This window comes from Martes martes, assembly GCF_963455335.1.
Source record: "Martes martes genome assembly, chromosome: 16".
Lineage (NCBI taxonomy): Eukaryota > Metazoa > Chordata > Mammalia > Carnivora > Mustelidae > Martes > Martes martes.
In genome coordinates this window covers 28,156,879-28,182,072 of record NC_137904.1, presented here as the reverse complement: position 1 = coordinate 28,182,072, position 25,194 = coordinate 28,156,879, and the positions used below count along the sequence as shown (strand labels likewise).

Below are 25,194 nucleotides of genomic sequence, written 5' to 3'. Positions count from 1 at the left end.
TTCATTCTTCTACATATAGCTGTCCAATTTTCCCAGCACCATTTGTTGAAGAGACTGTCTTTTTTCCACTGTAAAATTTTTCATCTTGGGATGCCTGGGTGGCTCAGTCAGTTGAGCCGCTGCCTTCGGCTCGGGTCATGATTCCGGGGTCCTGTGATCAAGTCCCGCATCAGACTCCTTGCTCGGCGTGGAGCCTGCTTCTCTCTCCCACTCCACCTGCTTGTGCGCTCTCTCTCTCTCTCGCTCGCTCGCCCTGACAAATAAATAAATAAATAAATAACATCTTAAAAAAAGATTCTAAAATTTTTCATCTTTATTTTTATTTTGAATTATGTTTCCCATTGAATGTTCTCTCTAAGAAAGCACATAGTGCACTGTCATTCAAGGTGATGTTGAATGATTGTACCAAATTTTGTCTTTAGATATTTGACCAAATCTATCAACAAACAAGAATTTTTTGTTGTTGTTGTTGTTGTTTAATTTTTATTTATTTGACAGACAGAAAGATCACAAGTAGGTAGAGAGGCAGGCGGAGAGAGAGGGAGGGAAGCAGGCTCCCCACTGAGCAGAGAGCCCGATGTGGGGCTCGATCCCAGGACCCTGGGATCATGACCTGAGCCGAAGGCAGAGGCTTAATCCCCTGAGCCACTCAGGCACCCCAACAAACAAGAATTTTTAAATATCCATTTTTTTGTCAAAGTATTTGGTCTTTCTTTGCACTATGTTTTAGCCTTGTGAATAACAAAGATGCTTTCATTTGTTTAAAAGTAAGCCTAGACCTTCCAGCCATTGTGTTGCTTGTTTTCTTGAACATCAATAATACCAACTGGGAGGGATGAAAGGGAAAGTGTGAGGAAATCAGAGAAGTGAGAAAAGTCAGAAAAAGAGAACATGCCTCTGTAATCTGTTATGACAACCACCTTACGATAGAGATCATTGACAGGAAAAGCCAGAGCTGAAACGTATGTTTAAATTAAACCATATCTATATTCTCTAAATTATCGGCACTTGACATGAACAAAAGAGCAAGCCATTCTTTCATGTGCATCTTTGCATTTTTTAAATAAGTCAAACTTTCTTAAGTATAGCAACATTTATTGAATTTAATACGAATTAAGAACTTCCACGCATTGGTTCATTTTGTCCTCAGGATACCACTGTGCTGTCTGTTCTATTATCATGCCAATTGATAGATAAGGAAGCAGAAGTTCAGGGAGGTTAGGTTAACTCCTCCATGGCTATCAGTTAGCCGTGTTGGGATGTTCATGTCCCACGCCCTTAACCATCAGACCCCTGTCTCTTAAGGTGTTGTTGTCCCTGAACAGACTTAACTTGGCATTCCCTGTTCTGTGACATGGGCACTCTGGGTCCAGTTAACCAGGAGATCATCGTCGTGGGTTTGCAAAAGCAAGATGATTCAAGTCCCTCTACTTGGTACCGCATCTTTCCTTTGCTTATGCTCATCAAGCCGAAAGTCAGAGTGTAGGCAGGCTCTCTGCTTGCTGCCTGTTTCCCTTCCCCTACTCAGATAAATGTTCAGGGCACAGCAACAAATATGCTGTCTAGGTAGACTCTAGCTAAATAGTGAGAAGACTCCCTCTTTCCTTGATGGTGTCCCCAGCTTCTACAAATATTTCCTTTGGAGTTGTCTCATCCACCTTTAGGAGAGCCATGAAACTGTAATACTCCCTTCTCTGGGTGATGATTCTCTCCCGTCCCCTAACTTCAATCTCCTGCCTCAACAGATGAGAGTGATGGGGAGAGGTAGAGGGCTAGCCCTGCCATCATCAGGGGAGATCTTAGCTGGAGGGGTCTATGGCATGGTCTTTTTTGAATGAGACTACAACTTTGCAACAGGTTCAATCCCAGTCAACACCTTGTTAAATGACACAGAAAATTCCATGACAACATAGGGCAGTGACACTGCCTAATGCTGGAAAGTGGAGGAAGATAATTACTCATAGGATTAGACCAGAACTCTACAACTTAGAGAATCCACAGTTACTTCAATTTTATCTATTATTTATTTTTAAAGATATATTTACTTACTTTAGAGAGCAAGAGAGAGAGAGAATGCCCACATGCAAGAGGGGGGAGGAACAGAGGGAAAGGGAGAGAATCTTGAAGCAGACTCTCGGCTGAACATGGAACATGACACAGGGCTTGATCTCAGGACCCCGAGATCATGACCTGAGCTGAAATCAAAAGTCAGACGCTTAACTGGCTGAGCCACCCAAGCATCCCTATTTCTTCAATTTTAGAAAAGATATACACAATTTATATTAGGATTAACATTCTTCATATATCAAAAACAAATTGGTAGGAAAATAACAGACATATTACATACCTAAGTGTATTGAACTCTGTAATTTTGCTTCTAAAAGAAATTAAAGGTTTCCTTTTCCCCATTATCCTTCCTGATGACTCTGTGAGGATTAAAAATAAATGTCCAAGCAGAGCAAATCTCAGTGGCACTGAATACAATAGGTAGCCAGGGAGCTTGGAGTGTAAATGAAAAGTGAGCTCCTCCCCAAGTTCTCCTATAGGTTCTACACACAAGGCTCAGGACCTTCTCGATTGCTCCCTCTGCTTTCCAACAATTTTCATCTCTATGTCCAAAGACTTTACACAAGTCTTTATAAACACTTTCATTTAAAATATCCCCAAACAGGGGCCGCCTGGGTGGCTCAGTCATTAAGCGTCTGCCTCCAGCTCGGGTCATGATCCCAGGGTCCTGGAATCAAGTCCTGCATTGGGCTCCCTGCTCCGCAGGGGGGTGGTGGGTGGGGGACACTGATTCTCCCTCTCTCACTGCCTCTGCTGTGTTCCTTCTCTAGCTATGTCTCTCTCTGTCAAATAAATAAATAAAAATCTTTTTAAAAAATAAATAAAATAAAATATCCCCAAACAGGCACCTGGCTGTCTCAGTCTGATAGAGCATGTGACTCTTGATCTCAGGGTCCTGAGTTAAAGCCCCAGGTTGGGCATGGAGACTGCTTAAAAAAAAAAAAAAAAGGCATATATATATATATATGTATATATATATATATATATATATATATACATATATATATATATATATTCTCAGCTTTACTCAAAATAGAACACAAATGTCCATTGAGTGGTGAGTGGATAAACAAGTGGTACAGTTCGTTGTGCAAGCCCATGACATGTGCATTCTTAAAAACCACTGCATGCTACAAAATCATGCAATAAAAACCACAGGGCTGGGGGAAGATGGAGTTGGGGCACAACATCGAAACCCTTCATCAGTGAAACACAAAAGAGAAATAGGAACAGAGTAAAAGTTAGCACAGCTTTACACATGTTAAATAGTTAATATAAATACACTACACATGGCACTTTAATTAGAAAAAGGCCTGAGTCAGGGAAATACAAATCAAAGCCACGATGAGATACCACCTCACACCAGTCAGAATGACTGAAGTTAACAAATCAGGAGACAGATGCTGGCAAGGATGCAGAGGAAGGGGATCCCTCCTACCCTGTTGGTGGGAATGCAAGCTGGTGCAGCCACTCTGCACCTCTGCAGCATGGAGGTTCCTCAGAAAGTTGAAAATAGAGCTTCGCTTGGACCCAGCAATGGCACTACTGGGTATTTACCCTAAAGATACAATGTAGCGATCCGAAGGGGCACGTGCACCCGGATGTTCATAGCAGCCATGTTCACAATAGCCAAACTGTGGAAAGAACCTAGACATCCATCCACAGATGAATGGATAAAGAAGATGTCATACACACCACACACACACACACACACACACACACACACACAGGAATATCAACCATCAAAAAGAATGAAATCTTGCCATTTCCAAAGACATGGATGGAACCAGAGGGTATTAGATTAAGCGAACTAAGTCAGTCAGAGAAAGACAAATACCATATGATTTCACTCATATGTGGAATTTAAGAAACAAAACAGATGAACAGAGGGGAAGGGAAAGGAAAATAAAATAAGATGAAAATCGAGAGGGAGGCAAACCATAGCGATGCTGAACTCTAGGAAACAAACGGAGGGTTGCTGGAGGGGAGTGGGTGGAGGGATGGGGTGACTGGGTGATGGGCATTAAGGAGGGCGTGTGATGCAATGAGCATTGGGTGTTGTATGCAACTGATGAATCACGAAATTCTACTTCTGAAACTAATTTTTTTTTAAAAGCCCTGAAGTTTGCTTACAGAAGTGGGAGTATATTCTCTGAGCACAGCGGAATTTAATTTGAAATCTATAGCAAGGGGCACCTGGGTGGCTCAATCAGTTAAGTGTCTGCCTCATGATCCCAGGGTCCTGGAATTGAGCCCCACATCTGGCTCCCTGCTCAGTGGGGAGCCTGCTTCTCCCCCTCCCTCTGCCTGCCACTCCCACTTCCTGTGCTCTCGCTCTCTCTCAAATAAATAAATAAAATATTTTTTAAAAAAAGAAGAAATCTATGACAAGACATACAGAAAATGTCCAAATATTTGGAAATAAGAAACGCAGTTCTAAATTGCTCATGTGCCAAAGATGAAATCACAAGGGAAATAAGAAAACATTTTAAACGAAATGGCAATGAAAACATACATAAAAAATCGGCATTGTGAAGCTGAAGCAGAAGGGAGAAGAAAATGTACAGCTTTAAATGTTTCTATGCGAAAAGAAGAAAGGTGTGAAATAATGAGTAACACCCCCACCTCGAGAAGCTAGGAAAGATTGAGCAGATTAAACACAAATTAAGTAGAAGGAAGAAAATAATAAGATGGGTAAGAAATGAAACAGAAAACAGTCAGGAAAGTCAAAAATCGGTCATTTGGAAAGCTTATTGATGAACCCCTGCTGCCTCTTACACATTTCTCACTGGGCCCCTCACAAAGGTCCTGTTCAAGAAGACTCCCTGTCATGCGCCCAGCCTGTTGCTATGTTTGGTCCAGTCCTCCTGCCACCCTGGGGAGAGAGAGATCCTACAGGACAAGGAGTGGACAGAGACACAGACAGGTGGGCCCTGTCAGGTGTACGGAACATGGAGAGATCCCTGGGGTGTTTCTGCATTGACCCAGGGCCCACAGGGAATCAGGATGAGCTACCTCTGTGCAGAGAAGAGAAAGGAGGGGAACTCAGCTTCCATGAGCAAAGAAAAAAGGGCTAGGGAACTTGAGGCCTTGGGGGATATGTGCAGCTCTGAAGGAGATTGGCTCTGAGATCCCCAGAACAGAGAACGGCATGGAGCAGTGAGAGAGAATTCCCCAGGCATACTGCTATGAAATTGTTCCTTTTTTATATACTTCTCCCTCTCACCATGGTTCCTTCCATCTAAAAGACTGGAAAGGTCTGCACTGACCCCGGCAATGTGTGGGTCCAGGAATCCATCAGCAACTGGAATTCGATCCCTGAGGAGTCTGGAACCAGCCGGGGAAGGGCTACAGGTGTGAACAGATTCGGGCAAGAACCTGAGCCAGGAAACAGTCAGAAGCTGCTCCCAGACATACCCTAGGGCTCGGTTTTAAATTTTATTTTAAACTTAGGTGTGCTATGTTAGCGTTGTAATTCCTTCTGAATTTCAAATTCTGTTAGTTATTAAATGTTTTGAGAGGTCACGTGGCTCGGTCTTACTGCCCCTTACCTATCTGCTTTGGTCGCTCAGAGGATTTCCATGGCTGCCGTGAGCAGGATCTAGGCCCACGTTATAAAAAAGTCATGAAACCAGCAGTACGTATTGACTAAGGGTACCAAGTTCTAGATTCTAAGTTTGGAACGAATAAAGTTTTCCTTCCTTCCTTCCTTCCTTCTTTCCTTCCTTCTTCCTGTGTCCTTCCCTCCAAATTTCATTAAATGTTAATTTGAGGGGCGCCTGAGTGGCCCAGTCGGTTAAATGTCTGCCTTTGGCTCAGATCATGATCCCAGAGTCCTGGGATCCAGTCCCCTACCTGGCTCCCTGTTGGGGGTGGGGGCGGGGGAGTTGGAGCCCGTTCCTTCCTTTCCCTCTGCCTGCCAGGCCCCTGCTTGTGCTCTCTCTTTCTCTCTCTCTCTGACAAATAAAATCTTTTCAAAAACGTTAAATTTGGAAAGTATCGATATTGGACAGGCTATGGAATATCTGGCAGGTCCCACCGCCGCTGCGAGTGTGAACTGGTCCTATCATTTGGAAAATTACTGTTGCCATTGGGTACGATAAAAGTGTGCACAGCCAGAGACCCAGCGCCCCCGCTCCTGGATGCCTCCCCACAAATACCCTTGCACACGTACACCAGGACACGTGGCAGCCCTGCTGGCTTTAACAAACACAAAAGGAGGCAAATGAAAACACAGATACACAGTGCATACCCATACACGGAAATGTGCCAGGAGTGAAAGTAAACGCACTTGACAGCTACACACAGCAGCGTGGGTGAATCACAGAAGCGTAATGTGAGGAGGAAAAAAAGCCGCCTAAGAATGCGTATAATGATTCTATGCATATAAAGTTCAAAAACAGACAAAACTAAAAATATGTTGTTTAAGATTCAAGTATGCATGGTAAAACCATAAGAAGAGCCAGGGTGCAGTACAGACACTATTGGGATAGAATCGCTCAGAGGAAGAAAGGCAGCGGCGCCCACAAGATGTCAGGTCATGTGATGCTTGTTGTATTGTGTCTCTTCATTCTCAATCCATATTTTCTGCTACTCAGTCATAAGTAAAAATAATTATAAAAATCAGATTATAGAGGGGTGCCTGGGTGGCTTAGTGGGAAAGCCTCTGCCTTCAGCTCAGGTCATGATCTCAGGGTCCTGGGATCGAGCCCTGCATCCGGCTTTCTGCTTGGTGGTGAGCCTGCTTCCTCCTCTCTCCCTCTCTGCCTGCCTCTCTGCCTACTTGTGATCTCTGTCTGTCAAATATATAAATAAAATCTTTTAAAAAAATCAGATTGTAGAAAAGAGCATTTAATTTTTCATTGTATATTGTATATAATAGGTATAATGATCATGGATAGAAAAACGCATGAAAAGTTACACATTAAAGATTAATAGTGGTAAACTGAGTTTTCTCTTTTTTATTTTCTTCAAAATTCAAAATTAAAATAATTTTAAGCGACACATAGGATTATATAATGAAATGAAGTTGTTCACCATATGTCAAAGCATGGGTTATGAAATTGGTTTGTTCGGTGTGATCTCAGCTAAGGAGAAAGCAGGCAGAGGAAAAAGACAAAGAGGCATCTAAAAACGTGACTATGACGGGGCGCCTGGATGGCTCAGTCCCTTAAGCGACTGGCTCTTGATTTCCACTGGGGTCGTGATCTCAGGGTTGTGGGATCAACCCCCACATCTGGCTCTGCACTTAATGGGTTTTCTCCTTGGGCCTCTCTCCCTCTGCCCCTACTCCCATCCCACACACAAGCTCTCACGCTCGCTCTCTCTCTCTCTGTGTCTCTGAAAATAAATAGATCTTTTTTAAAAAATGTGACCATGGGATCACAGGGGACTTTTGCTTACTTAGTTTTGCTTAATTATTTTCTAAAAGTCTTCATTGTCTTGGTTTTTAAATGATGAATCATGATGAAAGCTTTTGTTTTGTTTTTAAAAATTTATTTATTTATTCGAGAGAGAGTGTAAGCACGTGAGCAGGGGGAGGGGCAGAGAGAGAGGGAGGGAATCTCAAGCAGACTCCATGCTGAGCACAGAGTGTGACACGGGGCTCGATGCCATGACCCTGAGATCATGACCTGAACCGAAACCAAGAGTTGGATGCTCACCAGGCACCCCTGTTTTATTTTAAGAAAAAAGTGTCAAAGGCCCATTGCTTGCTTACATTTGCAGCAGACCCAATGCAACTTGTTCATGGCTAAATCTCTGGTTCCTGGACAGTGCTCAGCTCGTAGTATGCATTCAATAATTATTTACAGAATATATGAATGAGTTAATGAATTAATGAATGAACAAAGGATGTTAACGGAGCAGGTCGAAGAGACAAAACAGAACTCTTGGTCTCTGGTTTTTATTTGTCTCTTCTCTGCCCATTACAGTCTAAAAAAGCCATAATTTCCATAGATAAGAAGCCCAAGATTAGGGTAGGCAGACTATATGACAGTTATTCCTTGGCTTGCATGAATTCCTTTCTAGCAGCTCAGACAACATACAGTAGAGACTGATAACGTTTGTAGATTCTTGGGAGGCAGAGAGTTTGTAGAATATTAAAGACCAGCAAACAGCAGCCAACCTTCCCAAAAGGAAGGGGAAAGATGGATGAAGTTGTGATCAGCCACTTCTATATTGGGCAAGATTCTATACCAATGCAATTCTTGGTAAAAAAAAAAAAAAAAAAACCCTTTGTTGGCACTTTAAAAAGGAAATGCTCGGGGCAAGTCAGCATGGGTGCAGCTAGGGCAAATCCAGCTGAACCTATCCTACTTCCTTCTCTGGTAGCAATGAACATCGAGGAAGAGTCGGCTGAAAAGAGCTGTAGACAAAGGCTCTGATTTTCAGCATTCAACAAAAGTGCCGTGGGGACAGCTGGGAAAGCAGTACCATTCGGAAACTAACGTACAGTCCATCGTGGGCCCCTCCGCTATTGTACATTGCCATGTGTAAAACAAAACAACTTTACCAAAAAGATGAAAACCTTGGAGCCTTAATCCTTCCCAAGTCCCCCTCCCCTAGTCCAGCCCTGCTCCTTTGAATAGGGGAAGCAGTCAGTCAAGCAGGGCTGAAGGTCCAAGAGAGGGGTGCACATTGCTTACCCAGAAACAGGCGGCAGATGACTCAGTGTCACCAGCAACTTAGTTTCAGAAGTCCAGGAATTGGCATAAAGACCCAAGAAATTGTACGAATCAGCTTCTTCCATCCTCTTGCCCGTGCGTATTCCCCACATCCCTCCCCCATCTGATGTTGTGCTAACCGAGGGGACAAGCTCCTACTCTTTCCATTAGAACAGGGCTTTACATTTTCCTTTTTAGGAGGAAAACAACTTTCTTTGCAAACAAACTTACCTGGAACCCCCTTCTATAAAACTGATTAAAAAAAAAAATACAGATGCTTATAACAAAATATACGGAGGCTGTTCCTCAAAAAATGAAAAATGGGGCGCCTGGGTGGCTCAGTGGGTTAAAGCCCCTGCCTTCGGCTCAGGTCATGATCCCAGGGTTCTGGGATCGAGCTCTGCATCAGGCTCTCTGCTCAGCAGGGAGCCTGCTTCCCCCTCTCTCTCTGCCTGCCTCTCCACCTACTTGTGATCTCTTTCTCTGTCAAATAAATAAATAAATAAATATTTTTTTAAAAAATGAAAAATGGATTTACTATAGGATCCAGCAATTTCTCTTCTGGGCACATACCCCAAAGAATTGAAAATAGGGTCTCAAAGAACCATGTGTTCACCCATGTTCACAGCAACACGATTCACAATAGCTAAAATGTGGAAGCAGCCCAAGGGTCCTTCAACAGATGAATGGAGAAGCACAATGTGGTAGATCCATATCATGGACATTTATTTGGCCTTAGAAAGAAAATTATGGCACGTGCTACAAAATGGATGATCCTTGAGGACACGCTAGGTGAAATAAGCCAGTCACCAAAAATAAATACTGTATGATTCCACTAATATATGAGGTTAGAATAGTCAGAATCATTGAGACAATGTAGAATGGCGATTCCGGTGGCACAGGGAGGGGGAAGGGGGAAGTTATTGTTTGATGGGTCAGAGTTCTGGTTTTGCAAGATAAAAAAAAAGTTCTGTGCTTGGATGGTGGTGATGATTGCACAATATATGAATGTACCTAATCCCACTGAACTGCACACTTAACAAATGTTGACAATGGCAAGTATTATGTTACATATATCTTACAATAAAATATTTGAAAAAAAAACCTCACAGGTGCTTAATCTGATCTTGGTGGGAGTGGAAGTGGGGGACAACCACATCTGCCTGACCTCTCAGCAGGGTGACCAACTCATCCCTGTGTTAGCACTGAAGTCCCACATCCCAGGTATACCCCTCGTCCCAGGGAAACCAGGATGGCCAGCCACCCTATCTCCCACTCCCATACAGACCACAGTGGTGTCGCTGTGCAGGGACCCTGCAGCACAGATTTAAGGCTGATGAAATGCAACTGGATTCTGTGGGATACATTGCCCTGTCCCCAGCTCCCCCAGCCTGACCCAGAAGGAGCTCACCCCTCAGCCTCAGGCCCAGAGGCAGCGCTGGCTAGGCAGAGAGCTCTGTACAGCTTCCTTGGTTGCTAAGGATCCACTCAAGCTCCCTGTTCTGGGCACAGCGCAGGGCCTCCAGCTCTCCCTAGATGAGGGGTTCCAGTCCAATCCTGCTGGTGAAGCCCAGACATCCCAGGATCCCTGCCAAGTCCAGCTTCCACTCCCAGCCCCCATCAGGCTTGAGTCCGGGTCTGGTGCTGGAGGTAGACACAGAACAGGGCACCCAAATCCTCATCCTGGTGGGTCCTGGAATCCCTGAGCCTGAGATTGCTGCCTGGGCCTTTGAACTCACGGTCCACATGGGCTCACCACCATGGAGGTTTCCCCAGGCTCCCTGGGGAGGAGCAGAAAAGGAGGGCAGTTTCTACTTGTAAAGCCCTTCGCCTCTGGGTTTCCCCCACTACCACCCTCAAGATGCAAGCCAAATGTGAATTCTGGGATCATTCTCTGCCTCTGCTTCTCTTTCAGTAAACTGACTCAGTTCTCTTATTTCAGGTAAGTCATCAGTCACAATTCCAAAGAAACGAAACTCCCATGCGATCATGGATTTTTCTATCTCGTGACTTCCTCATCAGCAACCCCTTATAAAGGAGGGTTGGAGCCCAGATTTCAAAGCATCAGAGAACCCAGGAGTCTTCAGCCCCAACCTGCTCCTGCAGCTGGTCAGCCACCAGAAGGATGAAGGTCATCCTGGCTACCCTGGCCTTCCTCCTCATTCTTGCTGCCCTCCATTCTGAGGCCAATGAAGGTGAGACCCATTACTCCTAGTCCTCTGAGTAGAGATAGTACAGTGGCTGGAGGAAGGGGAGTGTGGGGAGAAGGGGGTGGTCCAAAATAGGCTACCCCTCCAGGTCTCTGCAAGACAGACAGCATTTTACCAAGAGTATCTCTCCACTCCTGGTTGGGACTCATTTCTGCCTCCTCTGGGGAGAGGAAATCCTGCCTCTGGTTACAACCTCCCTGGCCCTAGGGTACCCAACAGAAAGAAGCTGACCCAGCACCCTCTGGGCCCTCTGCTTAGCCTCCTCTTGCAGATACACAGGAGCCCACCCATAAGCACAGGCTGGAACAGAGAAACCTGCAAAGGATCAAACAGTCTCCATGGCGTAGATGGGGTTTTATATGTTTAAAAATCTGTATTTCTTGTTTCTTTTGTTACTATGGCAGACCAAGCAGACAGGAGCCCAAGTTCCCACAAGCTTTCGCTGGGACTGAGGTGATGGGTGCCATCGCTTTAGATAGGGGGTGTACTCCCAGGTCTCAGGGGCCCCCACTGCCAGGGCCATGAGTATCTGCTGTCTGCCTGGCCTGTGGGGGTACTGAGCCTGAGACCCCCATATCAGCCTTCCCCCTTTCCCTTTAAGATTTCTCTAGTGTGTCTATGGCATAGAGCTGCTCCCGGCATTCGGTAAACTCTGAGTAAATATCTGTGAGGTACTCCGAGCAGCAGCAGCAGGTGACTGAAAAGGGCTCAGCTAGACCCCAGGTGTCCTGACTCCCAGCTCACTGCCCTTTTTACCCTAAACAGGCACGGTTGCCTCTCTGCAGGGGCCTGCAGCCAGGGGAGAAGGTGGCATAGCGGGTCCCTGGGGCCAGGGTGGGGGTGGGGGATATTTCCCAGGAAACTGTTCTCCAGAGCTGAATTTCAACCAAAACCAGAGAGAGAAATACACTCGGTCCTAGGACTCCGATTCGGCATCCAAGCTAGTCCAAGGAACAATGGCTGGTTTTGCAGGAACTGTGACTACAGCTAGCTGTAGAGCTCCGTGATGCTTCCCGTCATTCCCGTTATTGTCGTGGGGCTTCTCACCGGCAGGTGGGACGAGGGGTACTTTCTCAAAAGACTGCTGTGAGGGATGGAGAGAAGCCGTGTCCGGAACTAAGCCAGACACCAGGCCTATGGCAGAGACTCAGTCAAGGGAAGCTTCTTTTTTTTTTCCTTCTTCAGAGAACAGCAACGCAGAATGGAGAAATAGCCAGCTTTACAGTCAGGGAGACACAGAGTCAAGTTGAATGCATTCATTCATTCCACAAATATATATGAAAAGCCTACTCCTGCCACCCTTTCAGTAGACACACTGGGCTACCGTGAGGGACAGAGGCAGACACTGTCTCTGCTCCCAGGGAGCAGCCTAGAAGCTCTGCGCCGGTCAGCTGACGGGCCTCCCTTGTCTCTTTCAGGCCTCCCGAACCTCAGGTTTTCCATCTGCTACCCAGGGGTAATGAGGCTCTGATTTGAACAGTCATCAATATGTAAATCAATACACAGTACTTGCCCCTTTGATATTTGCTGGGTTTTTTTTTAAAAAGATTTATTTATTTATTTATTTATTTGACAGAGAGAGAGGGATCACAAGCAGGTGGAGAGGCAGGCTGAGAGAGAGGAAGGGAAGCAGGCTCCCCGCTGAGCAGAGAGTTCCACGCGGGGCTCGATCCCAGAAGCCTGGGATCATGACCCGAGCTGAAGGCAGAGGCTTTAATCCACTGAGTCACCCAGTCGGCCCGATATTTGCTGTTTTAAGGAGACGGATTCGGAAAGGGCGGGTGTCCTGTCTGGAGTCACATAGCTTTCAGGAACAGAGACAAGGACAAGTATAGCTTTCCCGCTTTGTAGCCAAGGCTCTGCTCATCAAAACACCACAAGCCTCCCCCTCTGTCATTCTCCAGAGCCCTGTGAAGGAGAACCCTCTCATACGGAGGGGACCAGTCCTGCCCTGCTGTACCCCACCTGGGCATCCCCTAGCAATTCCATATGGCAACTCCTTCTAAGGAAATCTTGTTTTTCCAAATCCCAGTCCTAAGAGAACTCAGTTGAGAAACTGGGAAAAGGTGGGAAGGTAGAATTTTCTTGCAAGAATTAAAACTTAGCAATCAATACAGAGGTGTTACTGATTTAAAGGATTCCATTGACATGTAGAGCAAAAGCAGGAAACACACAGCACGTGGGATGTAAGATCAGCATTTCAGGAAACTGGGACAGGAGCGTGGAAGGGGTAAGTGACCAGGACCCAAGAGCTTGGAACTATAGTCATGTCACAAGTACGTGTCCATGGCCCTGTCTGCTCTGAGTGAACGCTAATGTGTTTGTATACCTAATACATCAAGCACAAATCATATAAGTGGTGTTTCGAGAAACAGCTTTTAAGAGGAAAATACATCCTTCAATGGGCCATTTCAACTGTGATTCCTGCTAGATGTGAATATTCTATTGTTTAAACAATAATGTTCATTGACGGGCGCCTGGGTGGCTCAGTGGGTTAAGCTTCTGCCTTCGGCTCAGGTCATGATCTCAGGGTCCTGGGATTAAGCTCCTCATCGGGCTCTCTGCTCAGCAGGGAGCCTGCTTCCCCTCTCTCTCTGCCTGTCTCTCTGCCTACTTGTGATCTCTCTCTCTGTGTCAAATAAATAAATAAAATCTTTTTAAAAAATAAAAATAAATTTAAAAAATAATGTTCGTTGAACATTATTTGAATAACCACTGTTTGAATAACCACTGCAGTGTTTGAATAACCACTGCAGGCTCTAGTTCTTTATAAATGCTTTTGCAAAAGAAATACAAAGAGAAAATACGTAAGTGTCATAGACTACAGGGATGTGACACCACGTTTGCAAATTCGTAGATAAAATCTAAATTAGCAAAAGCAGTATCGACTTGAACCAAAGTCAGTACAAGCAGACAAAATATGCTCATTGTTAAAAAAGGAAATGAGCTTGTATGAAAGATTATAGACTCTAACACCCAATGGGAAGATGCACTTGGACGCATTTTGAACAATCTGGCCGACAGCCTTGCAGAACAGAAAAAATGTTTCTACGTCTGCAATATTTGTTACAACACAAAGATAAAGGCTACAAATAGGGCAATTAATGTTTTCTGTGTTTCAGAAATTCCCTTATGAATGATAACTTTTAAGTATTTTAAATATTAAACAGCTACAGTATTTTTTCCACTTTTTAAATAATTTTTCTTGGCCATTTATTTTGTATTGATATTCCCTTTTTTCTGTATTTTCTGTTATCGACTGTATCTACCAGAGAACACTCCATATGTTATTGAGTATATAATCTTGTCATAACACTTAGAGACACCATTTATTACCTTACCTTTTTTTTTTTTAACACAAAAACCTTGAAACTTTCAGGACAATCCTACCACAGGAAAGCGATTCATTGTTTAGCATACGGTCATGCATTATTATTTAGAAACATGAAAATAAAATGTTATGGAAAATATACAGTACACCTAAAAAGAATACAATGTTACACTGTTAATTATATCTCCACTTTTTTAAAAAGAAAACTGAGTAATTTATGAGTTGAGCATTCCCAGGAATTCTGGTTTCTTATTCCCAAATCCTAAAGACTGTCAGAAGTTTGAAACACTTCAACCGGAGTCACGTCCCAGCCCAAGGGAAGGGTCAGAGAGAAGTCAGGAGGGGTCAGCAGTGGGGAGGGAAGAGAGGTTTTAGAGGAGGATAATTTTTAAAAGTAATTTCTACACACAATGTGGGGCTCAAACTCACGACCCTGAGATCCAAAATCACATGCCCTACTGACCAAGCCAGCCAAGGGCCCCTGGACAAGGATCATTTAAGAAGGGGAGGAGGAAGAGCTTCCAGGGAGAGGTCAGGCCTGCCTCCCTCCCAGGTGCTCTGGTCTGGTCTCCTCCTCCATACTGGGTGATAGAGTTACAGGTCTACACTTCCTTGTGGCAAAGCTCTCAGCATCATATGGCCCTCTACCTTGCAGAACCAGTGAATAAATTAACCTTCATCAAGTGCTGTTTCTCCTTTGTCTCACGGGAAGTCCCACTCCGGTTTGTGAAAAGTTATAATAGAACCAGCCACCAGTGCTCCACCCCAGGGGTCATGTAAGTTTGGCCACACTCAGGGGTGGAAGGGGGTACAAATGTGAGAACCAGTAGGGCCTGGGAGAGGGAAGCAGCGGGGTGGGACTAGCTAAGAAGTAGGGGGAGCTCAGGGAGACGAGCTGAGCAGCAGCCTGGGGAATTCCCTAGCCTGAGCTTGGCCTGCAGGGAGGTCATGGGAGCTGGTGGTGGGGTCTTCACAGACTCCTTAGAGAGCAACAGAGAGTGGGGTATCTTTCTCTGTGTGAGGGCCTCACATCCAGCAGAGGGAGAGGTGGGGAAGCTCCAGCTGAGTAGAGAAAGAGCTGGGCTCCTCGTTGTCTGCTGACTCATCTTCCCCTCTCTCTCCTTGTTCCACAGCTTCCTTACCCGAAAGGGCCGACAGGTCTGCGCAGACCCCAATGTTGCCTGGGTGCAGGAGCACATCAGACACCTAGACAAGTCTCAGAGATCCGAGAGCAGAGGGGCCCACGTGGCCGAGGAAGCTTGAGGAGACGCCACGGAACCCCCTTCTTGCCCAACTCTCTGAGCCCCAGAAGGTCCCTGGCCCAAACTGAAGCTCTTTCTTGCTTTTTTGTGCTCCCATTCTCTGACGAGTCCTGCTCTTCCCTGAAGCTTTGCTTTGAAACTGCCTTCTGGGACCTGAGGACGCTGTGGTCCGCAGACACCTCGGTCTCCCCTTTGCAGGCAGCCAATTGTTGAAATAAAGCAGCGCTCTGAAAGGACCCTGCGTAGTTTGGGCTGGTTCGCTCACTGACAGCTGGTCATTTCTTTTATACACACTTCTACGGTATTGACTCTGTATTGGGTGCTGTTCTGGCCTCTTGTGTGTGAATTAATTTAAATAGTGGGATGATGGGGGCAGAGTTAGGATCAGGAGTACCAAACACAAGTGACCCCTAGTTTGGGGCCTTACATTATGCGATAGTGTGAGAATCCAGACATGGAAATGCTACTTTGCATGGAAAGTAGCTCATTGGGGTGCACACATAACCCATCTCATTATTCCCATCACCCCTCCTGGGGGCTGCAGCTCACCCTTCCCTGGAAGCTTTTCCCCACACCTCTGCCATTTAAACATTTACTTCTCAGATCACCCCTCAAGACCTAATATAAATAACACCTCGTTCTCTGTGCCCAAAGCCGCGTGCCCCAAACCCTGAGATCCTGCAGTCTCTTCCATTGGTCCCTTGGCCATCATCCCCGATGCCTGGTGTGGAAGTGACTTTGGATATTTGACCATGCCCCCAGAGCCTCTCCAATTAAAGACAGAGCCAGGTACAAGGCAGTCCTTCATGGGGTACAAGGAGGAAAAGGGAGGGAGGTAAGAGGTATTCAGCTCTGTTCTGGGGGATGCTGAGGCTGATGCCAGCCTGGCCATGCCTCAGCAGACACAGACCAGAGAAGGGGCTCAGGGATGCTGGTGTTGTTCAACCCATGCCCCCAGACTCAGGTCTTAGGGAGGGCACACTACAGCTTTCTGCCTCAACTCCTGTGGAAGAAGGATACTGTTGGACACCACAGGTCAGAGATCTATGTATGTCCATGAGTTCAGTGGTGGGGTGTGGGGGCCATCTACCATCAGGGGCAAAGTTAGGAAACTAACAGTCCATCTTAGGTGTCCTCACATTCCCCCATCAAGGCCCATTTCCTCACTCTCCTGCTCCTCACTCTTCCAAATTCCAACCCTTAGAGCCCTAACACACCTGGGCTTACTCTCACTCAAATCCTGTCTGGAAACCAGTTCTCCACTCCTCCATCCACACTAGAATGTGGTTATATCTTTGAGAGTGCTCAAATCCCAAAACCAAAGGGACAAGAATCAGTGAGGAGGGCCTGGGGTCTCTGGGAAGGATGTGAAGGAGTACAGGGGTAAATAGAATCCCTCTCTCCAAGCTACTTATAGTCCTACAAGTAAGCACAGCCATCTGGTTCCCGACAAAGTGAAACAGTCTGCCTACCGGAGGGAAGGAAGGAGCTTAGGGAAGCACCTACTATGTGTCAAGAATTGTGCAAAGTGCTCTACATACACAAATCACCTCACTTCCCTGTGGTGTCAAGCTCATTACTCCTGTTTTGCTATAAAGTCCATTTAGGGCAAAGTCCTTCTAACCCTTCTTGATTCATCCCTCTCTCTAGGTGATCTCAGACAGACTCATAGCTTCTATATTTCCCTATAAGTTGACAAGTTCCAAATTTATATTTCTCCAGCCCTGGCGTCTCTACTCACGTGTCTAATAGCTTCTCAAAATTAGCTGGTCCATACTGAACTCCTGAACGTCCCCAAATCTGCTCCTCCTTTGTCTTTCTGTCTCAGTAAACAGTAGCAACATCCTTCCAGTGGTTCTGAACAAAATTCTGTAGTCATCCGAAATTCTGCTCCTTTATCCCCTCACCCCCCACCTACCTGGTACTTCCCATATCCAAAACCCGAGCCCTCTCTGCCACCTCTGCTCTTACTCCGCCACCATCTTTCCCCAAGATGACCAAAGTAGCCTTTTAAGAGTCTCCCTGCTTGTAATCTCAACAGAACAGCCAATGACCCTTTCAAAAATAAGTCAGATCATTCCATTCTCCTGTTCAAACTGACGCCCTCAATGATTTCCTATCTCGGAGTCAAAGTCAAATTCCTTACAATACCTACAAGATCCTGCATGATTTGCCCACCAGCCCTATACCACCTGACATCATCTCTTACTTTCTCCCTATTTTCTTCCACTCACCTTTAATGCCTTCCATGTGGTTCCTCAAACACAACAGGCAGGATCTACCCCCAGGGTTTTGTGCCTGTTCTTCTGCTGAAATCCTCCTCCTCCACATCTGGTCAGCTTCCTTTAGGTCATGCTCAAATGCCACCATATCAGGAAAGCCTGCCTTGAACATCCTATAACATGTAACATTTCTGCGTGCACGCGCGCACCCCCCCACACACACACAAATTCCTTATCCTCCTTCCCCACTTGTCATTACCTCTGTAGTACTTGCCAGCTTGTATTATATTATATATTTTCTTATTTATGTTTATCTGTCTCCTTGTAATTAGAGTCTAAGCTTCAAGAAGGCAGAGTTTTTTTAATATTTATTCACTGCTCTACCCTCAGTGCCTAGAGAGGACCTGGTACAGAGCAGGCACTATTGAATGGATGGACGGATAAATGGAAGAATGGATGGATGGATGGATGGATGGAGTCACTTAGGCTCAGAAACAAGCCTACAGAGGAGAGGGTTTCCAGTAGAGAATTTTTGGAACAACTCCATCTTGAAGAGCACTTCTTCCCAGTGAAGAGATAACCACTAATGACCTTCACAGAAGAGGTTCTAAAAGTAGAGCACAATGACACTTCATTCTCACTGCCATTCAGGTGCCATTCTCTTTAGTTATCTGGGTTGCTTGGCCATGTGGGGAGCTGAGATGGATACTGAGTGTCCTGGGAATGTGAAACTGTAATTGCCATGGGATGTGTTCCTTCCTCAAGTTTCTCTCCTCAGGAAGTAGAATCTCCACTCTCAAAGCTACTTAAGCTGAAAACAGTAAGTCATCCTTAAAGCCTCTCACCCTCATCACACACCCTCCATCCAATCCATCAACAAATCCCTTCACTCTGCCAAAATCCCTCTCAAATGCACCTATGCTGGCTCCTCCATCACTGCCCCAAACCAAGCCCCCATTCACATGACCTCATGATGTGTCTCAGAAGCAGATGACGGTTTGGAAGGTATAAGAATCAATCAGGCATCTGAGAAAGGGGCCAGTCAGGAAAATCATGAGAATTCAGAATTCAATTGTACAAAATAAGTGGCTAAAGAAAGTCAGCCATCACCTTAGCTGGGAGTGCAGAATTCCATCCACACAGATCATAGAAAAGAATTACAGAAAGATCTAAAGGACTGACAGACAGGCATTGAAGCATCTTCAGTGCCAGAGAGGATGGTAATAGATGTCCTAAAGAATGAAAGAAATGACAAAATCTGGCCTAGCCGTGAAAATTGTTTGCTACGCCCTTGGTGAAGGTGCTGGCTTCTGTCTACACAAGTAACATAGAAGAATCATTTGAAGGTATATTTAGAACTTAGCCACCAACCCATTTTATAGGAAGTAAACTCCAAGCCTCCTGCTGTCATCTCAACTATGAAAATAGAGCCCCACAGACCCAGTCATGGTGGAGCAGAGTCACCCGTGAGGTGTGCAGGCCCAGGTCTCAAGTCCCATTTGGCCAATAAGCAACACCCCCACTGCGGGGATGGTCACCTGGGGAAGATCATCAGTAAATGGCCTAACAATCTCAATGTGTTTACGATAATAATGCTGTACTCTAGTGGGTGAGCCACAGAATGGTTATAATTAAACATAGATAGGAAGCTGTAAATCAAGCACAAAATATTAATACTCAATCCTTCAAAGATTTGCAATATGTTTGTAATCACCGGAATCATCCGTATTATTTGGAAGTTCAAGTGTTTATATTTTTAATAGGGGTTATTAAAGTCCACAACAGATTACCCTCGTGGCTGCCATATGAAGTGTGTAATTAAGTAATTTATTTTGTACTTGTGATTTTGAGTTGAGAGATGAAAGAGGATTTAGCTAAGTTAGCAGAGAATATGGGAATGTTTAACACAACTTTTTTAAAAAGATCTTATTTATTTATTTGACAGAGAGAGAAATCATGAGTAGGCCGAGAGGCAGGCAGAGAGACAGGGGGAAGCAGGCTCCCTGCTGAGCAGAGAGCCCAATGTGGGGCTCGATCCCAGGACCCTGGGATCACGACCTGAGTCAAAGACAAAGGCTTAACCCACTGAGCCACCCAGGTGCCCCTGTTTAACACAACTTGATTTTCCTATATTTGTAAGCTTAATTTGTTGTATTTACAGGAGTGAAGTACTTTGGAAGGTTCTGAGTTTTATCTCAGGCATGTACAGTACTTCTAGAAATTTAATATATTAAATTAATATAAGCAGCTTAAATTGTCTACAAAAACTTAATCAACAAAGTTGATACATGGGATTGATTACTTAAGGGCAGTATTTTCTACTTCATTAAGCATTAAGTAAGGACCTCTTAAATTTTGCTAACTTTATAAGTAGGATGAGTGAAGCAAAAAGGCTGATGGGAAACTAATCTTTTAATTTGTTGTGCTGCTGGACTAACATTCATTACAAATAGAAGGAGGGGCTCCTGGGTTGCTGTCGGTTAGTCCAACTCTTGATTTTGCCTCAGGTCAAGATCTCAGGATCAAGGGCTCGAGCCCCGTGTTGGGCTCTGCACTCAACATGGGGTCTGCTGGAGAGCTTCGTCTCCCTCTTCCTCTGCCCCTCCTCCCACTCATGCATGGGTGCACTCTCTCTCTAAAACAAATAAATAATCTTAAAAATAAATAAGTAAGGGGCACCTGGGTGGTTCAGTGGGTTAAGCCTCTGCCTTCAGCTCAGGTCATGATCTCAGGGTCCTGGGATCGAGCCCCATGTCAGGCTCTCTGCTCAGCAGGGAGCCTGCCAACCCCTCTCTCTCTGCCTGCCTCTCTGCCTACTTGTGATCTCTGTCTGTCAAATAAATAAATAAAATCTTAAAAATAAATAAAAGTAAGTAAGTAAATAAGTAAATAAAAATCAAAGGAACTTCAAATGGCTTCCTACACAGAACTTCAGCTCCAGACATGAACAACTCGCACCAACAGAAGTCATCCCCATCTCTCACCCTGATGACAATAGCCTTGTCATCAAGGCTTGGGCTCTCCATTTCCATTCTTTCCCCCTCCTCCCCTCTCCACTGCAGCCACCTGAAAACCCTCCAAGAGCTTCCCATGATAACTAGAATGAAATCCAAAAATCCTTACATGTCCTGCCAGATGTCCCCATAACAGGGTCCCTGCCTTTTTGCCGAGATCATCCTGCACCACTTTCTACCTTGTCTCAGTGCTCCAGCCACATGGATTTTCTTTTGTTACCTCAAAGGTGTGATCCTCATTTCTGCCTCAGGGCTTTTGCATATGTTACTCCCTCTCCTAGGGTTTCCATTCCACCCACCCTTAGCTGGCCAATTCCCACTCATCCTTTAGGTCTCAGTTAGCCCACCCTTCCTTATGCTTGCATTAAACCAGAGCATAAGTTTGACTTGCGGTCATCCTGGTTCATAAAATCCTATAACAAATATGTCATAGTTCTTAACATACTTTTTAATTGCATACTTACTACACATGATTATTTCTTTAATGTTTTTCTCCCTCACAAGACTCTCAGTTCCATGATGCCAGGTAGTATTGGATGGGTGAATTAGGAGTGGCAAACCCTTTGCTGATGGCTGAGGAAGCATCTCTCCGCCCCCAACTTTACTCTAAAAAATGAGCTGGATTCTACCAGGATTCTGCCTAGGGATCAGGGGCCAAATCCAGCCTGCTGCCTGTTTTTGCAAATAAAGTTTTATTGGAACACCGCCCTGCCTATATATTTACATATTGCTTATGGATGCTTTTGCTGTACAAGTACAAAGCTAGACAGATGTGACAGAGACTTTGTGTGTCCCACAAAACTTGAAACATTTACTTTCTAGGATAAGATGATACCTATGCCAGTCAGATTTAAGCTCCAGATGTTTTTCTCCCCAGCAAGACCAGTCCAGATAGCTCCCATGCCCAGCTGGTTCTCCATGCCCCCCCCCCAACTTCCCTATAAATTGGTGGAGAAGCTCAGCAGCAGAATAGCTCTTCAGGAGCACTCCCCAGGGTGCATCCAATGGTGACTGGTCCAAAAATGCTTCTCCATGAGACAAAGAGGGATGGTGGGGTTGGGGGGAGCTGCTGCTGTAAGTTTTTCCTCCATAAGCCTATTGCTATACAATATGTCTTCCCACTCTCTTAACTCAACAACTACTAAGGAAGGAAGAAATGAGTAAGTGGGTTCTAGGACTTCACCAGTGACTCATCAAATGAGGACCGATTGGGATTGCATTGAGAGTTTGGACTTCTTCTTGCATTATGGAAGTTAATACATTGGCATTTTTTGAGAAAAGCAGTACAAACTGTATTTCCCATTCTTATTTTCTTTTGCTATGAGTTTATTTCATTACTTATAGAGGCAGGTAATTATTTGCTTTTTCTGATATTTTTGATAGGCTCTTATTAACTGGGCAGGAATCTGGGCTCAAAAATCTCTTTACCAAAAGAAAGAACACTTGGAGCCAAGTTGGAAATTAACAGCATATTCAGCTCAAGGTGGCAGGTAGAACTCCTAACTTTAGAATGCCTCCTGCCTAAACCCCACTGAAATAATAATTTTGAAGAAACCAAAGAGAAGGAGTTCATGGCAGGAAGATCAATAGTCTAGAGTTTTCATTGAATTTCTGGAAGATCCAAAACAAACAGAATGCTGTAAACAGATCAAACATAGCAGAGGAGGCCAGAATCCAGGGCAACTACAGGAGGAATCAGCAGTGGAGGCTCGGCTCTGAGTGGTGGATAGGGATGGCAGGAGTGGGTTGTGGGTGGGAGTTCTGAAGATGTGTCTCGAAGCCGCTGTAGGCAGATGTCTTTGTCCTACCCATTCCCAGCAGTGTCAAGATAAAAACCCGCCCCAACGTTAAAACAAGCTAACAAGACTTTACTCAAAACTTTTGCAGTAGGGAAGAGAGAATGAGCTCAACCCCACTGAAGCAAAATGCAGGGGGGACTCTTAAATGCTGGGGTGAGCTAAGAAAAGTACCAAAGGATCTGTAGGATATGCCCAGCACATCAAGTGATTCCTGAGTTCGTAAACATGCTTTTCTGGGATTAGGCCATCTGCGTTTGCTGACCGGCAGCTATTAAAGCTAGGCTCCCCCTACCCCACAGAGACTGGGGTGTAAGGGTGCGGTCTTCCTGGATGATAACATTGCAAATGAATGACTTCTAGGTCCTTGAGACTTAGTCCTACCAGGTCCCTCCTGGGTAGTAAAACTGGCAAGGGTCTGGAAGATTTTTATGTATTTCAAAGGGGCAGAGAAAGACTTTACAATTTCAAGTTTTCTAAAGAAAATGCTCGAAGAAGGGGAGGCCAGGAATTATAAGCAGCAAGAAACCCCAGATTTGGTAAAGCTGAGGGAAACATTTACGGTCACCTCAGTCACAGACCAGAGTTTATCCCTAAGAGTTATACTAAATTGTACTGAAGGGAGAGTACGGGCTCGCAGTGGGGTTGATAACCTAGTAAAGCCTCCCACATTGTGTAGTTTGGGAAGGGTCCCATTCTGCCCCCACATGCCAGCTAATGTGACCCACCGAGGTACACTCAGCACTCAGTTGGCTCTCCCATTTGGAAGAGAACCCTACTAGGACAGTAGACCTACCTATATCTGATCAGAGGCAGGCCCATGCCAGATAAGTCAACCTGCCCTTCCAAATATGAACAAAAGAATAAGGATTCACGGACCCAGAGGGGGCAACATCTTTACACAGCCCCTGAGAGCCCGTGCATTTTGGCACCTGTCTTCCATACCAGGGTTTCTGCTGCCTCTCTGCTCCTTGCTCTCTGTGATCTAACCACAGGACCTTCCTCCGTGTTCCTCAAACACAACAAGTTCTTTCTGGACTGAAGGTCTTCACAAATGTTACTTCTCCACTAAATCTCCCTTCCCTCCAGTCTATACCTAGCTGACCAGAAACCACCAAGTGGTCTCATTGGGGGACCCTCACTGACATCCCCAACCCATCCAAGTCTCCTTTCGTACCCTCTCACTGCCAGGACCAGTGACATGCTTTGCGGGGACCAGCAGAAAATGAAAACACAGGACTCCTTGTCCAACAGTGGCTAAGAAGACAACCCAAACAACACGGCTAAAGCAATGCTTGGTACATATTTTCCTCGGCTCTTTTTTGAGATCATCTTTCCTTAATACTAAGTATGAAAAGGGAGTTGATTTCACTCATATATTTACTGAAATTTTATTAGTCTATAGAGAAATTTTGAAACAAAATACCAAAAGTGAACAAAAGACAACTTTGGAAAGTATATTGGCACTTAAGGGATTTAGATGGCCCAGAGGACTATCTCTGCATCTAAACCCCTGAGAAACTCTTCCAAAGTTCCCAGAGCACGCTTGTGCCAGGAGAGTCATCAAATGTGGTTTGAGATGGTAAAAAATTAGAAACAACCAGGAAAACAGAAAAGTGTACGCATCCAAAGGAAAGTGGGCAGGTATCCAAATCAGTACACTGGATAATGTCCAGGGAACAAGCTCTTCGGGCACTAGTCTTCACATCCCTCCCAGCTGAGGGGTCCAGAGCCTCAGAGGAGCAGGCTGGTGAGGGGACAGGCGACTTGGCCAGGAATGTTTGGTGCTGTCACATGACGCTCGACAAGACACAGGGAATGAAGGATGGTGCCCTGAGTCTGTGTCAAGGAGATGAGCACAAGGACTGAGGGAAAAGCAAGAGAGGAGGCCATGACATTGGACTGCTCTTTACCTCTTAAAAAACCACTTCTGGCACCCTTAGGAGAAGCACCAGGTGATGGTATTAAGAAGGCCTCCAGTGAGCAAGGACCACATTAAGGCCCTGTGCAAGCTATTTTAATTTGATCACTTCAACAATTTACCAAAACAGCAAATGTTATCCCATGTATAGTCATGGAAACTGAGATTCAGAGAGGTTAAGTGACTTGCCCTGTGCCACCCAGCTAGTAATGTCAATGGAGAAATTCAAATAACAAGGTAAGGAGCCAGGCACCCTGGCTTGTCATTTTAACTACACCACTTTTTTTTTTTTCCTTTTTGGATCAGGAGCAAGTTAATCTCCCAAACTTGCGGCCTTCTTCCCTACAAAATATGACAATACCAAACCCAAAGGGTTGTAATGATGTCATCTGTCCCTCACTGTGGATACAGCAGAGACTCAAGGACATTTTGTTGATTCCAGCCCCAACTAAAGTTAAACCAGGCACAGGGACTCCTCTCTGTGTGTCCAGACGTCACCATACTCTTTTCAGCTCTGGGGTGGGGTACCTGTTCTATGACAGGGTCCTCCTCTCCCTGAGTCCTGCCTGGCTGGAAAGGGCCCGGATCATAAAATCCAACTTCATGCCTCCTCTCTAGACCCTGGGGTTCGGCTTTCACTCTACAGCATTGCAAAAAGCAGAAGCAATAAGCAATTAAGTGTCTTGAGGTTTGGTAATTTTAACCG

The 25,194-nt window shown here is 45.2% G+C and overlaps 1 protein-coding gene across 1 annotated transcript; it reads left to right on the top strand.

The window, feature by feature from the left end:
* Nucleotides 1-10,799: 10,799 nt before the first annotated feature.
* Nucleotides 10,800-15,766, top strand: LOC308357468 (regakine-1-like). The gene is made up of 3 exons (XM_080827043.1): nt 10,800-10,927; nt 14,929-15,049; nt 15,407-15,766. The coding sequence occupies exons 1-3, from the start codon at nt 10,858-10,860 to the stop codon at nt 15,534-15,536; spliced, it is 321 nt and encodes a 106-aa protein (XP_080683169.1). The 5' UTR covers nt 10,800-10,857; the 3' UTR covers nt 15,537-15,766.
* The last annotated feature ends 9,428 nt before the right edge of the window (nt 15,767-25,194 follow it).